The sequence below is a fragment of the Syngnathus typhle genome, linkage group LG2 (assembly GCF_033458585.1).
Source record: "Syngnathus typhle isolate RoL2023-S1 ecotype Sweden linkage group LG2, RoL_Styp_1.0, whole genome shotgun sequence".
Classification (NCBI taxonomy): Eukaryota; Metazoa; Chordata; class Actinopteri; order Syngnathiformes; family Syngnathidae; genus Syngnathus; species Syngnathus typhle.
The window spans coordinates 24,065,507-24,079,447 of NC_083739.1; the positions used below are offsets into that span (position 1 = coordinate 24,065,507).

A 13,941-nucleotide genomic window follows, 5' to 3' on the forward strand; every position below is an offset into this window, starting at 1 on the left:
CAGGACAATTGAGGGCTTCTTTGGCAGCCCTTCGCTCTGACATGGACATCCACTTTTTATTTCATTGATTTTCATATTGTATCATTTGTGCCCTCTCTGCATCCATTTCAACCTGGTGATCCTGAAAGGGGGATCCTTCCATCTGTGGTCCCTTCTCAAGGTTTCTCATTTTCCCCCGGTGTTTTTTTTTTTTTAGTTTTTCCTTGCCCTTTTGGGAGCTTAAGATCAGGGGATGCTTTGAGAATAATTGTCAATTTTTGCCTATGTGAAGCCCTTTGAGACTGCTTGTGATTTAGGGCTATACAAATAAACTTGACTTGAAACTTGACTTAACATTGAGTGTGAGATACTACACACAAGTGAATCGTTCAGCAACAGTTAGGTGACAAAATGTCGCCTTAAGTTTGGGTCTTTGCAATACTAAGCCAACTTTCACCTGGTTAACTTTGGAAACTACATTTCCAAATGAGAGCAATTATAGTTCAAATAAATTCTTTCACAAACATACAAACATAAAGTAATCAAGTAATACTATCTAATTGCATGCATGATATGGGCCTTTTCAAGTTCAAGGCTAAATTTTATGTACAGTATTGGTCACGATTATTTAGATTATCTACAGCAGTGGTTTTCAATCAGTGAGAGATCATCAGGTGTACCAGAGGGAATTATCCAATGTCAATCATTTTGACAAAATTGTCAATATTTTCTTATACAAAAAGGGTAATTTGTTAATCTATGCCAGTCATGTATAGTAACAGGCAAAACAACCAATTGCGATTCACGTTTTGTGAATCATTTTGGTATGTAATGCCATGAGATGTGACATACGCCTTGAGTCAGTATATAAAGGTTGGGAAAAACTAATCTACAGTATTGAGCATGGGTTTTAATGCAAGGTGCTCAAATCGTTACCTTTACTCCAGTTAACATGCCTGTGGTAGACACACTGAAGTCCAGGTAAGCCAACATCTCGGCTGTTGGGGGCTTGTAGAGCTGTGGCGGCCGCTTTCTGGGTAGGTCATCTAAGAGGACAGTAAACAAACTGTTTAATATGTGTCCATTTATTTTCAGCGGATCCTTGATTTAATGGAGCCAGAGCCGACGGACCCTGGACCCAACAGAGAGAATAGTGTCCAGTATGGTTGGGCAGGATTGCGGTTATACAGTATGCCAGGGGTCACCGACACGGTGCCCGCGGGCACCAGGTCGCCCGTGAGAACCGCATGAGTCGCCCGCAGGACTGTTCTAAAATAAGCTCAAATAGCGGCACTTGTCAGTGAGCTGCATCTATTTATTTTACAGTCAAACCTCGGTTTTCGAACGTCCTGGTTCTCGAAGAAATCGGAATTCGAACAAAAAATTTGAGATTTTTTTTCTTCGGTTGTCGAACCTCGCGAGATGAGCCGAGAGGACCCGAGAAAACCCGACCGCGCGGCCCGGATGCCGACTGTTTCCGTTGTTATTGCATTTTCGTTACTTTGAGGATTGTATTAACCCCTAATTATGCCTCCAAAGAAAGCAAGTGGGAGCAGTAAAGCCATCCTAAAACACAAAGACGCTGTTAAAGCAATGCGACAGTGAGCGCCCGGCTCGCTGCGGTTGCGCGATCGGACCAAATTAAGCTCCCTGCGCACTGAGGTTCCCCTAAATTTTGGAAAATACATCAGTACTTTAAAAATATTTTCTAAATTTTAGTGACGGCTCTGTCACAATAATGCGATCAGCGCAGTGCAGTTGCACGGTCGGCGACGCGCTACGTTTGCGCGTTCGGCGGTGCGCTGCAGTTGCGCGATCGTACAAAATTAAGCTACCTGCACACTTAGGTCCACTTAAATTTTGGAAAGTACATCAGGACTTTAGAAATATTTTCTAAATTTTAGCGTCACAATAATGCAACCAGCGCGGTGCAGTTGCGCGGTGGACGACGCGCTACGGTTGTGCGTTCGGCGGTGCGCTGCAGTTGCGTGATCGGAGAAATATGCGCAAATGAAAAAATGCTTTAAAAAGGCGGGGTTTTTTGTCTTGTAGGATTGAAAAATGTTCCATTATTTGTAATGGGAAAAATAGATTTGGAATTCGACCGATTCGCTTCTAGAACCGCCTTCTGGAACGGATTGATTACCGCTAAGGTTGACACCCAGCTCCTCTCCTCTTCTTGCCCCACCAATTCACCTCCTCCCCCCCTTCCTTCCACCCGGGACAGTCTAGCCTCTCCGCTGCTTCTCCCCTATCTTGCAGTCGGAGGTAGAAGACATCATCAAAAAGATGAAACCCTCCACATGTGCCCTGGACCCTTTCCCCACAGCCCTCATTAAACAACAAACCTCAGCCATTAGTCCCCTAATAACCAATGTCATCAACCTCTCACTCCAGTCTGGCTCTGTACCCCCTGCATTGAAGACTGCCATTATTACCCCCCTGCTTAAAAATCCTCACTTGACCCGGACAACCTTGCCAACTACAGACCAATATCTAACCTCCCGTTCCTCTCCAAGGTTCTGGAAAAAGTGGTAGCTGCCCAACTTTACACTCATCTCACCCGCAATAACATCGCTGAGAAATTTCAATCCGGGTTTCGCTCTGGCCACAGCACTGAAACAGCACTTGTTAGGGTCACCAACGACCTTTTCATGGCTGCCGATGCAGGCTCCCCGTCACTTCTCATCCTGTTGGATCTGTCTGCTGCATTTGACACTGTCCACCACAATATCCTCCGTAACCAACTTCACTCCACTGGATTCTCTGGCACTGCTCTAACCTGGCTTCAGTCCTACCTCTCAAACCGGACCGAGTACGTTTCCCTGGGGGGAAAAAAACCGACACTCACACTGTCACCTCCGGTGTCCCCCAGGGATCTGTACTCGGTCCTACCCTCTTCACTCTCTACATACTACCCCTCGGTAATATAATCAGGAAGTTCGGCATCTCATATCATTGCTATGCGGACAACACCCAGCTATACCTCAAACTTGACCCCCCGCCCTCCCTAACCCAGCCCTTTCCATCTCCCTCATCCATCCTCTCCCTGTGTCTGGAGGAGATAAAGGCGTGGATGAATCTCAGCTTCCTGCAAGTTAAAAGTGACAAAACCCAAGCCATGTTAATTGGCACTCCCCATCAGATCCATACCTGCCCAATAACAAGCATCTTATTCGCCGGTCTCACTATTCCCCTCTCAGCCACTGTCACCAACCTGGGTGTGAAACTGGACCCTCAACTCAACCTTGAGTCACACATAAAACACATCTGCAAAACCTCCTTCTTCCACCTCAGAAATATCTCCAAACTCCGCCCCACACTTACCCTGACGGATGCTGAGAAACTTGTCCACGCCTTTGTCTCCTCAAGGCTAGACTATTGTAACGCACTCCTCATCGGGATCCCTAGCAAGAGCCTCCAGAGGCTTCAGTACATTCAAAACAGCGCTGCTAGGATACTGATGAGGGTGCGGAAAAGCAATCACATCACACCCATCCTTCGTTCTCTGCACTGGCTCCCCATCAAATTCCGAATTGATTATAAGATCGCCCTCCTCACTCACCATTGTATCCTCGGACATGCTCCCCCATACCTCAAAGAACTCCTTGCCCCAAAACCTGCCACCCGAAGCCTCCGCTCATCCAATTCACACCTTCTCCACGTTCCTAAAACCAAGCTGCGAACCATGGGCGACCGGGCTTTCTGCCATACAGCCCCTACACTGTGGAACTCCCTCCCCGACCACCTAAGAGCACCCCAATCCACTGACTCTTTCAAAACTGGACTTAAAACTCACCTCTTTACCTTAGCATTTCCGTAATTTCTCTCATATCTTGGTTGTCGTCCAGTTGTTTTGAACTTGTCCTTGTTTTGTTTTCTTGTTTTTTATCTGCCATGTAGCACTTTGAGATTCCCCCGAATGTAAAGTGCGTTATAAATATAATTTATTAGTATTATTATTATTATTATTGTGGTCAAAAACCAAGTTTTGACTGTATTATTGCTATTCTTGTTAAAATCACACATGTGAACTGGAAATGACAATAACACATAGTGAAAGCCAAATTGAGCAAATTGGCTATTTCAGAAGTGTGTGTAAAACTGGTAGCTCTTTGCCTCAATCAGTACCCAGGAAGTAGCTCTCAGTTTAAGAAAGGTTGGTGACCCCTGCAGTATGCAATGCGGTTTTAGGCGGCTTCGCCACAGAGCGAGGACGATGAGTGCTATCTTGCTGCCAAACTCGGAAATAGATTTTTCATCTCAATGTCTAAATTTTGTCTAAATGTGAAAGCATCTGTGAATTTAATGGGCTGTACTTTTTTGCTATGTCACGTCATCCAATGGCAATTCATATTTGAAATTACTTATTGGAAATTTCTTTTGGACCTGTTGTCCTTATCACATATGCAAATGTTTTTTTTTTTTAATTTGTGTTATTTATCTAATATTTTTACAGATCAAAATATTTTAAAAAAACAACAAAAAACAATAGCCATTTGCACAACAGGTCCAAAAGAAGTTAATTTACAGTGGCACCTCGATTTAATGCACTGATATTGATGTTCTATCAATATCTGTTCTACCTGTGTCGATGATGGTGGGCCATGTTTTGACATTGACACTGGCGGCAGCTTCCCGGGACCTTAGGATCCTCATGAGCGGCTGAGTGGTGAGGATGCAGGCTGCTTTGCTCACCTGGAACACATAGGAAGCAATTACATTCTCAACTAAATATGAATCACTTAACACACATGGTTTGGGATCAAGGTGGCGCACACTCACGTCAATGATCATGCGAACAGTGGGGAGAGTCGCGGACAGGTTCTGTGGGTGGGGCGGCCTCACAGTCACAGGGATGACGCCGGCATAAAGGCAGCCATAGAAGGCAGCTATCAGGTCAATGCCTGGATGTAGAGGGGGGAGGCTCTTGATTACAAAAATAGACTATTAACATACACTACCGTTCAAATGTTTGGGGTCACCCAGACAATTTAATGTTTTCCATGAAAACTAAAACAATTCCTCAAGGGTTTTCTCATCATCCATTAGCCTTCTGACACAATTAGCAAACACAATGGACCATTAAGGACACTAGATGGATGGTACATCTATGTAGATATTGCATCAAGAAGGCGGAGGATCAAGATGGCGCCGCGGATGGCCGCCTCGGTGACTCACTCTCTGCTTCTTTGTGTTATTTTGTGTGATTTTTGCGTCTTCTGCTGCCCATCCTGGAACACTTTTACCAGAGAAGAACTGTTAAACATCGGACAGTCTTCTCCTGATACTTTCTCTCCGGTTTTCACTGACTCAGACTGTTTGACGGAGATTTTAGCCAGAGCGGCGGCACTCTACAAGCTAGCATGCCGAAGATGGCGGCGTGGCAAGCGCGCCGGAGCCCTCGTGAACTTGAAGCGGAGAGGGTTCCGTGCTCCCCTACCATCAATTCATTCGGAGCTCATGGGAAAAACAAAGGGAGGTGGTCTATGTTTCCATATTAATGAAGGTTGGTCTACTGATGTCACAGTGTTGAAAGTGTCTTGCAGCCCTCTCCTAGAAACACTTTTCATAAACTGCCGGCCGTTTTATTCACCACGTGAGTTCTCCTCGATCGTTATGGCAGCTGTTTACATTCCACCACACCCACGTGCGATCGAAGCCACGCAGCTGCTGGCTGACCAGGTAACAGACATGGAGAAAAAATTACCAAACTCACTGATTATTGTTCTGGGTGGTTTTAACAGAGCGAACCTCGCACACAAACTCCCCAAATACAGACAGCACATAACGTGTCCCACCAGAGGGAGAAAGACACGTGACCACTGCTACACCGTAATAAAGGACGCATTCCGCTCTGTGCCCCATGCAGCTTTAGGACTCTCGGACCACTGTCTCAGTGGCCTAGTGGTTACAGTGTCCGCCCTGAGACTGGAAGGTTGTGGGTTCAAACCCTGGCCGGGTCATACCAAAGACTGTAAAAATGGGACCCATTGCCTCCCTGCTTGGCACTCAGCATTAAGGGTTGGAATTGGGGGTTAGAAGGAGTGGAGCTCTTTACAAGCCCTAGGGTTCGTCTCCCTCCTTGCACAGTTATTGATATAATAATATGTGCTAAACAATAAACTAACTAACTGTCTAGTTCATCTGATCCCAGCCTACAGGCAGAAATTATAAACTTCTAAGCCTGTGGTGAGGACTGTGAGGAAATGGACAGTGGAGTCAAAGTAGGACCTCCAGGCCTGCTTTGACTGCACCGATTGGGGTGTTTTTGAAGCTGCAGCTTCAGACCTGCATGAACTCACCGATACTGTGACATCATACATTAGCTTTTGTGAGGACTTGTGTGTGCAGTCTAAGACTGCACGTACAACAACAAACCTTGGTTTACACCAAACCTCAGGATGCTGCGGAAAGACAAGGAGGAGGCCTACAGGAGTGGGGACCGGGACTTGATCAGGCAGACCAGGAACACACTGAACCGAGAGATCAGGCAAGCCAAGACGTGTTATGGGGAGAGCCAAAGGAGACACCTCGCTGCCAATCCTGATCCCTCAAACAATCCCGTTTAATCCGGCCCGCCAACCCTGAATAAATTGTATTACCGTTTTTTTCCGTGTATAGTGCGCAAAATTTAACTAATTTATTGTCCTAAAATCTGGGGTGCGCATTATACATGGGTACAAAAAATGTTTAATTTTTTTTTTTTTAATTTATTTTTTTTTTTTTTAAAGTCCCAATGATCGTCACACACGCAGGGAGGCAATGGGTCCCATTTTTATAGTCTTTGGTATGGTCTTAACTAGGCTGGATGTAAATTTTTTTTGTTGGCGTTGATTTCTCCGACTGCCCATAAACGCACCACCGAGACGTTGAAGAGGAATAAAAACACCCTTGGAAACCAAAACTTGCCCCTCGTCGTGACTCGGAGCCGCAACAAATGTTTCGGATTTGTGTAGGGTACATTGTGACAGACAGCAAACGAGCAGGTGATCGAGCAAGCCTTGTCTGATACGAGAGCATTGCGCTCGTATGGAGCGTGTTTGAAGTGAACAGCAGAGACGAAAGGAACAAGGCAAAGTGTTGTGAAATAAAATATTACCTGTAATACGGATTTAGGTAGAGAACTGAACTCTCGCTCTTTATATAGCTGACGTGTCTTGCGCATCCGTTCTGCGCATCTGTAATGGCGGCCTCCGTATGATATCCGGTTTGCGTGTGTGCGCGTGTGTGCGAGAGCGAGAGAGAGCGAGAGAGAGAGTGCGAGAGAGAACGCTCAACCGTAGCGCGCCGCCGACCGCCCAACTGCACCACGCTGGTCGCATTATTGTGACAGAGCCGTCGCTGAGATTTAGAAGATATTTTAAAGTCCTGATGTACTTTCTAAAATTTAAGTGTACCTCATTGCGCACTGCGCAGGGAGCTTAATTTGGTGCGGTCGCGCAACCGCAGCGCGCCGGGCGCTCACTGTCGCATTGCTTAAAGAGCGCCTTTGTGTTTTAGGATGAACAGCAGAGACCAAAGGAACAAGGCAAAGTGTTGTGAAATAAAATATTACCTGTAATACGCATTTTGTTATTTGCTGATTGAAACTGCTAATTAAACTGTGAATTGAAACTAATAGTTTAGAAACTCGCTCTCGCACACACGTGCACACACGCAAACCGGATATCATACGGAGGCCGCCATTACAGATGCGCAGAACGGATGCGCAAGACACGTCAGCTCTATAAAGAGCGAGAGTTCAGTTCTCCACCTATTAGTTTCAATTCACAGTTTAATTAGCAGTTTCAATCAGCAAATAACAAAATGCGTATTACAGGTCGGTCATATTTTATTTCACAACACTTTGCCTTGTTCCTTTCGTCTCTGCTGTTCACTTCAAACACGCTCCATACGAGCGCAATGCTCTCGTATCAGACAAGGCTTGCTCTATCACCTGCTCGTTTGCTGTCTGTCACAATGTACCCTACACAAATCCGAAACATTTGTTGCGGCTCCGAGTCACGACGAGGGGCAAGTTTTGGTTTCCAAGGGTGTTTTTATTCCTCTTCAACGTCTCGGTGGTGCGTTTACGGGCAGTCGGAGAAATCAACGCCAACAAAAAAAATTACATCCAGCCTAGTTAAGACCATACCAAAGACTATAAAAATGGGACCCATTGCCTCCCTGCGTGTGTGACGATCATTGGGACTTAAAAAAAAAAATATATATATATATATATATGTATTTTTTTTAAATTCATAAAAATTGGGTGCGTATTATACATGGGTACAGGCTTTTTTCCAGCATCAGCATGCCATTTTTAGGGTGCGTATTATACATGGGGGCGCACTATACACGGAAAAAAACGGTATTAAAAAAAATGTTGGGTCATTTTGCCTGCAACGACTGCGTTTCCCCAGTAGATGGGGAACCGCTCGCCTGCGCATTTACTACCGGAAGCCGTGTCAGAAAGCTAGGTTCACACTCACAAGTGCGTGTACGTACTCAGTAGTACGGACATGGCGCACTCGTGCTCTATTTGTATCAGTCCCGAATTTAGAGCGTGGGCTGTGACGACAGCATTCTTGTAATTCGCGCGCTGAGCTTTCAGATACAGTTTTACGCTAAAGCCACCCACAAACTTTCCCCTGGAATCCTTCTATTAAAATGAGCCGCCCAAGGAAAAGCAAGGTGGACACAGTGCCGAGTGTTTAAAAAACAGTGGCCAATTTGGCTTGACGTACGCGACGTGACGTTCAGCCACATGAACGTCAACATCAACCCGTCACAGATCGAGGTAAACGGACCAACACCTCGGATCTCTCCTAAGAATTGCCACAACAAATTTTACTCCAGATTATGACGCAAGCCCTATGTAGTGCCTCCACGCGGCGACACATGGTAACTGGGTACAACACGGACCCAGGCTAAACTACAAGGGACTGGGAGGAGTTTTGGCCCCTAGACGTGCGGCACGCAGGCCCACCGGTGTGTGGACACGCCCTGGTGCCCACGAACCAGCCCCCAACTATGAGTTAAATAGTACCACTGCCCAGTGGGCTCCTCCTCGGGAGAGGAATGGGCTAAGGGAGTTAACCCCTACGGAAAATCAATTCCCCCTTGGGTTGGTGTCAGGAAGGGAATCCGGCTGTGAAAAGGTTTTGCTCCAAAAATGTTCTCAGTATCGGACTCTCAACCACGAGATGGCCATGGACCGTCCCCAGTGGAAGAAAGCCATATTGACAATCCCGTCCAACCCAGCGGCACCTGGAAAGTGGACTTTAAACCAATGATGATGATGATGATGATGATGATGATGACGACGACGACCCACACAACAGGACCTCCAGCAGTACAATCAGCATACACACCTTCACCCACAACCCTTCTGTCCACACCTCCATCGTCTTTATCACCTACTCTCTCTTTTTCAAAAGCCGCACCTGCACTCCAGATCCACGAGGAGGAGGTGTGTCAGATATTCCGGAGACAAAAGGTCATTTAGGCACCAGGCCCAGACGGCGTGTCCCCCTCCTGCCTGAAAGTCTGTGCTGAACAACTGGCACCCAACTTTGCACAGATCTTCAACCGTTCCCTGGAGCTGTGTGAGGTTCCCTCATTGCACCATTGTACCGGTGGCCAAGAAGCCCGCCATCACAGGTTTGAATGATTACAGACCTGTCGCCCTGACATCTGTGGTCATGAAATCCTTTGAGAGGTTGGTGTTGAACCACCTGAAGGACATTACAGGCCCCCTGGTTGGTGGATGATGCGGTCAATGTGGGACTGCACTACATACTGCAACACCTTGACACCGCAGGGACGTATGCCAGGATCCTGTTTGTGGACTTCAGCTCAGCGTTCAACACCATCGCTCCTGACATCCTCCACCAGAAGCTCATCCAGCTCGCTGTGCCTGCCTCCACCTGTCAGAGGATCACCAGTTTCCTGACCAACAGGAGACAGCATGTGAGGCTGGGGACCATCACATTATACACCCGGACCACCAACACTGGCACCCCAAAGGGGTGCGTCCTCTCCTGACTGCTCCTCTCTCTCTTTACCAATGATTGCTCCTCAGGCGACTCTTCTGTGAAGCTCCTGAAGTATGCGGACGACACCACTCTCATCGGCCTGATCCAGGACGGTGACGAGACTGCGTACAGACAGGAGGTGGAGCGGCTGGTCCACTGGTGCAGCCAAAACCACCTGGAGCTGAACCCGCTCAAGACCATGGCGATGACAGTGGACTTCAGGAGAGACCCTTCACCAGTTCCACCTCTCACTATCCTCACTAATGCTATTCCCTCCACAGACACCTTTTGTTAGGGTTGATAGATTAGTTTCATCCTATGCTTATGTTGGAATGTAACCTGTAATAATTAACCAAACATGTCCTGTCTTGACAAAGTAGTAGAACAAAGTGCTAAAATCCTTTGAACTGATTGACCAGCTGCAGAGGAAGCAATCTAAGTTGTTCTGTTTCCCCCAACGTCGTAAAAGATGGCGGCGCTTGCACACGCAGCGGCCTCTCTGTCCCGAACGGTGTTTTGTTTTGTCGTTTAATGTGGGTTTGTCCGACAGTTTTGTGTGTTCGTCTCGTCGCACCGGGTTGTGCTACAAGTACAGCGGGCTGGTTCTGCTCGACATCGGCGAAAGCGAGTTTTGTGGCGATCTGGACTTTGAAGCGGGGACATTAAAGGCGCTCGGTCTGCTCCGTCCTGAAGCGTCAGAAGCGGTGTGCGAGGAGGCTGAAGAGGGGCGAGAGCGTGGGCGTCCGGGCCAGGCTGGCGGGCGTCCGGGCCAGGCTGGCGGGCGTCCGGGCCAGGCTGGCGGGCGTCCGGGCCAGGCTGGCGGCCAACCCAGCTCGCCCCGCCGTGCCTTCCTTTCTTCTGGCGAACGTTCGATCGCTGGGCATCAACATGCCTGCTGAGATCTACGAACCGGACAGTGCGTAACTGCTGTGCATCTGGAGCGGCTAGCGTCCTATCGGGCGGACCGGGCCATTGTACGAGGGGGAACATCGCGAGGAGGTGGAATGCGCGTCTACATCCGTGACGAATGGTGCTGGGACTCTGTGGTGGGATGCAAGCACTGCTCGCCTCTGGCGAAGTTTGTGATCTCCAGGCTTTTGGGGTCCTGAACTCTCTCCCCCGTTGTTTACTTGTATGTTACTCGTGTACTGTGTCTCGTCACCGTGGGATGGAGGAAACGTAATTTCGATTTCTTTGTGTGTCTTGGCATGAAGGAATTGACAATAAAGCTGACTCTGAAAAGACCGCCTGCTATGCTTTGACCAGCGGCCAGGCGTTCACCCCCACCCTGACCACTCTCACCCCCACCCTGCTTTCTCTCAATAAAAACTTTCTTGCAAGAATCCAAAGTCAGACCTCATTCGATCAGCGCTGTATGCACAACGACGAATGACTCTCCACTTGCAAGTGCTTAAAAGGGCATACTGTCTTCCATGTGGTTCTTGCAAAATACCGTTTTTTTCCGTGTATTATATTTACGTATTATGTCCCCAAGCGGAATCATATAAATATTAAAAAGAATTGGTCCGAGAACCGATCCCTGTGGGACACCACACGTAACATTATAGAGCTCCGAGGACGCATTGCCATGGACCACTCGGTGCGTCCTGTTTGATAGATAGGAATGGAACCAGCCTAGTGCTGACCCTGAAATACCAACACAACTTTTAAGACGCCCTAATAAAATATCGAAGTCTACAGTGTCGAAGGCAGCACTAAGATCGAGTAGTAACAGTACAGACGAAGTGTTTGAATCCATAGTTATGAGGAGATCGTTAGTCACTTTAGCAAGTGCTGTCTCAGTGGAATGATTAGCTCTAAAACCAGACTGAAAAGTGTCATATTGATTATTGGCGACCATGTAATCGATAAGCTGCTGCGCTACTACTTTTTCAAGAAGTTTTGCTATGAATGGGAGGTTTGAAACTGGCCTATAATTACTGAGACAGTCCGGGTCAAGATTTGGTCGCTTAAGTAACGGTTTAATGATAGCGGTTTTAAAGGCTGTTGGCACTATCCCAGAGGAGACAGACAGATTGATTATATTTAAGACGGACGGTCCTAAAATTTGAAATACTGTTTTTTTCCGTGTATAATGCGCCCCCATGTATAATACGCACCCTAAAAATGGCATGTTGATGCTGGAAAAAAGCCTGTACCCATGTATAATACGCACCCAGATTTTGACTCCTACTTAAGTCCGTGAACGTAAAATTATTTCAGAAAAAAGATCATCTTTGGGAACAACCGGATGTTCTGCCGGTCAGTATCACTGCGCATGCGCTAGCATACTCAATAGCGAAGAAATGTTTCGGATTTGTGTAGGGTACATTGTGACAGCAAACGAGCAGGTGATCAAGCAAGCGTCTGATACGAGAGCATTGTGTTCTTATGGAGTCTGTTTGAAGTGAACAGCAGAGAAGAAAGCACATCTGTAATGGCAGCCTCCATATGATATCAGGATTTTAAAAAAAATAATAATATTTTGAGAATTTTTATTTTTATTTTTTTTGTACCCATCTATAATGCGCACCCCAGATTTTAGGACAATAAATTAGCTAAATTTTGCGCATTATACATACGCATTACCGAAAAAACCGGTAAGTTAGAGTGAGCACCACTCTAACACCTTCAAGTTCCTGGGATCCACAATCTCTTGGGACCTGAAATGGACCAGCCACATAGACTCTGCCCGGAAGAAGGCCCAGCAGAGGCTGTACTTTCTGAGACAGCTCAGGAAGTTCAACTTGCCACAGGAGCTGCTGAAGACCTTCTATACTGCCATCATCCAGTCTATCTCTGCACCTCCATTACTTTCTGGTTTGGATCGGCCACCAAACAAGACAAGCATAGACTGCAACGGACAATCAGGACTGCAGAAAAGATAATCGGGACCAACCTCCTATCTATCCAAGACATGTACCTGTCCAGGACCAGGAAACGTGCAAGTAACATCTCTACAGACCCTTCTCACCCAGGTCTGTTCGAACTACTCCCCTCCGGACGGCGTTACAGAGCGCTGTACGCCAAAACCAGCAGACACAGACACAGCTTCCTCCACCAGGGACATCGCTCTGATCAACTCACACCACTCATAAGGGTCTCAGAGTCATTGCTGTGCACTAACATCCTGCTCTTGACGCTTTATCTTTGAATTAAAAGTTAAAAAAGTTAAAGTCCCAATGATCGTCACACACACATCTGGGTGTGGTGAAATTTGTCCTCTGCATTTAACCCATCCAAATGTGATTTTGATCCATCCCCTGGGGGAGAGGGGAGAAGTGAGCAGCAGCGCTGCCGCGCTCGGGAATCATTTGGTGATCTAACCCCCCAATTCCAACCCTTAATGCTGAGTGCCAAGCAGGGAGGCAATGGGTCCCATTTTTATAGTCTTTGGTATGACCCGGCCGGGGTTTGAACCCACAACCTTCCAGTCTCAGGGCGGACACTCTACCACTAGGCCACGTGTCGCTGGTATTGTCTATATTACGTGTACTATGTGTCCTCTCTGCATCCATTGCAGCCTGGTCATCCTGGAAGAGGGATCCTCCCATCTGTGGTCTCTTCTCAAGGTTTCTCATTTCCCCTAATAGAAGTTTTGAATTTTTCCTTGCCATCTTGGGAGTTTAAGAGTTTAAGATCAGGGGATGTTTGAGTATAATGTCAATTTTCGCACATGTCCTGAATGTTGTTAGTCACCTAAATGTTAAACAGAGGCTGAGATCTACCGGAGTCAAATTCCTTGTTTGGCATGCCCAAACATGGCCTTCTTCTTGAATCTTGAATCTAAAAAAACAAAACGTTTGCAGCTAGAATAGTCAATTACCACATTAACAATCTATAGTCTATTCCTGATTAGTTTTATCCTCACTGGAACATTTTTTTTGACTTTATTATAAAAATATTATAATTTTATTATAAAAATAAGGACATCTCTAAGTGA

The 13,941-nt window shown here is 46.7% G+C and overlaps 1 protein-coding gene across 3 annotated transcripts in view; it reads right to left on the minus strand.

Moving 5' to 3' along the window:
• dip2ba (disco-interacting protein 2 homolog Ba) overlaps positions 1-13,941 on the minus strand; it is a 141,088-nt gene that overhangs the window by 22,606 nt on the left and 104,541 nt on the right. For all 3 annotated transcript variants that reach the window (XM_061272953.1, XM_061272955.1, XM_061272954.1), the window contains exons 27-29: positions 4,765-4,886; positions 4,566-4,677; positions 916-1,025 (exon numbers count right to left, since the gene is read on the minus strand). In XM_061272953.1, the coding sequence (XP_061128937.1) occupies positions 916-1,025; positions 4,566-4,677; positions 4,765-4,886 (344 nt within the window). The remainder of the gene's footprint in view (positions 1-915; positions 1,026-4,565; positions 4,678-4,764; positions 4,887-13,941) is intronic.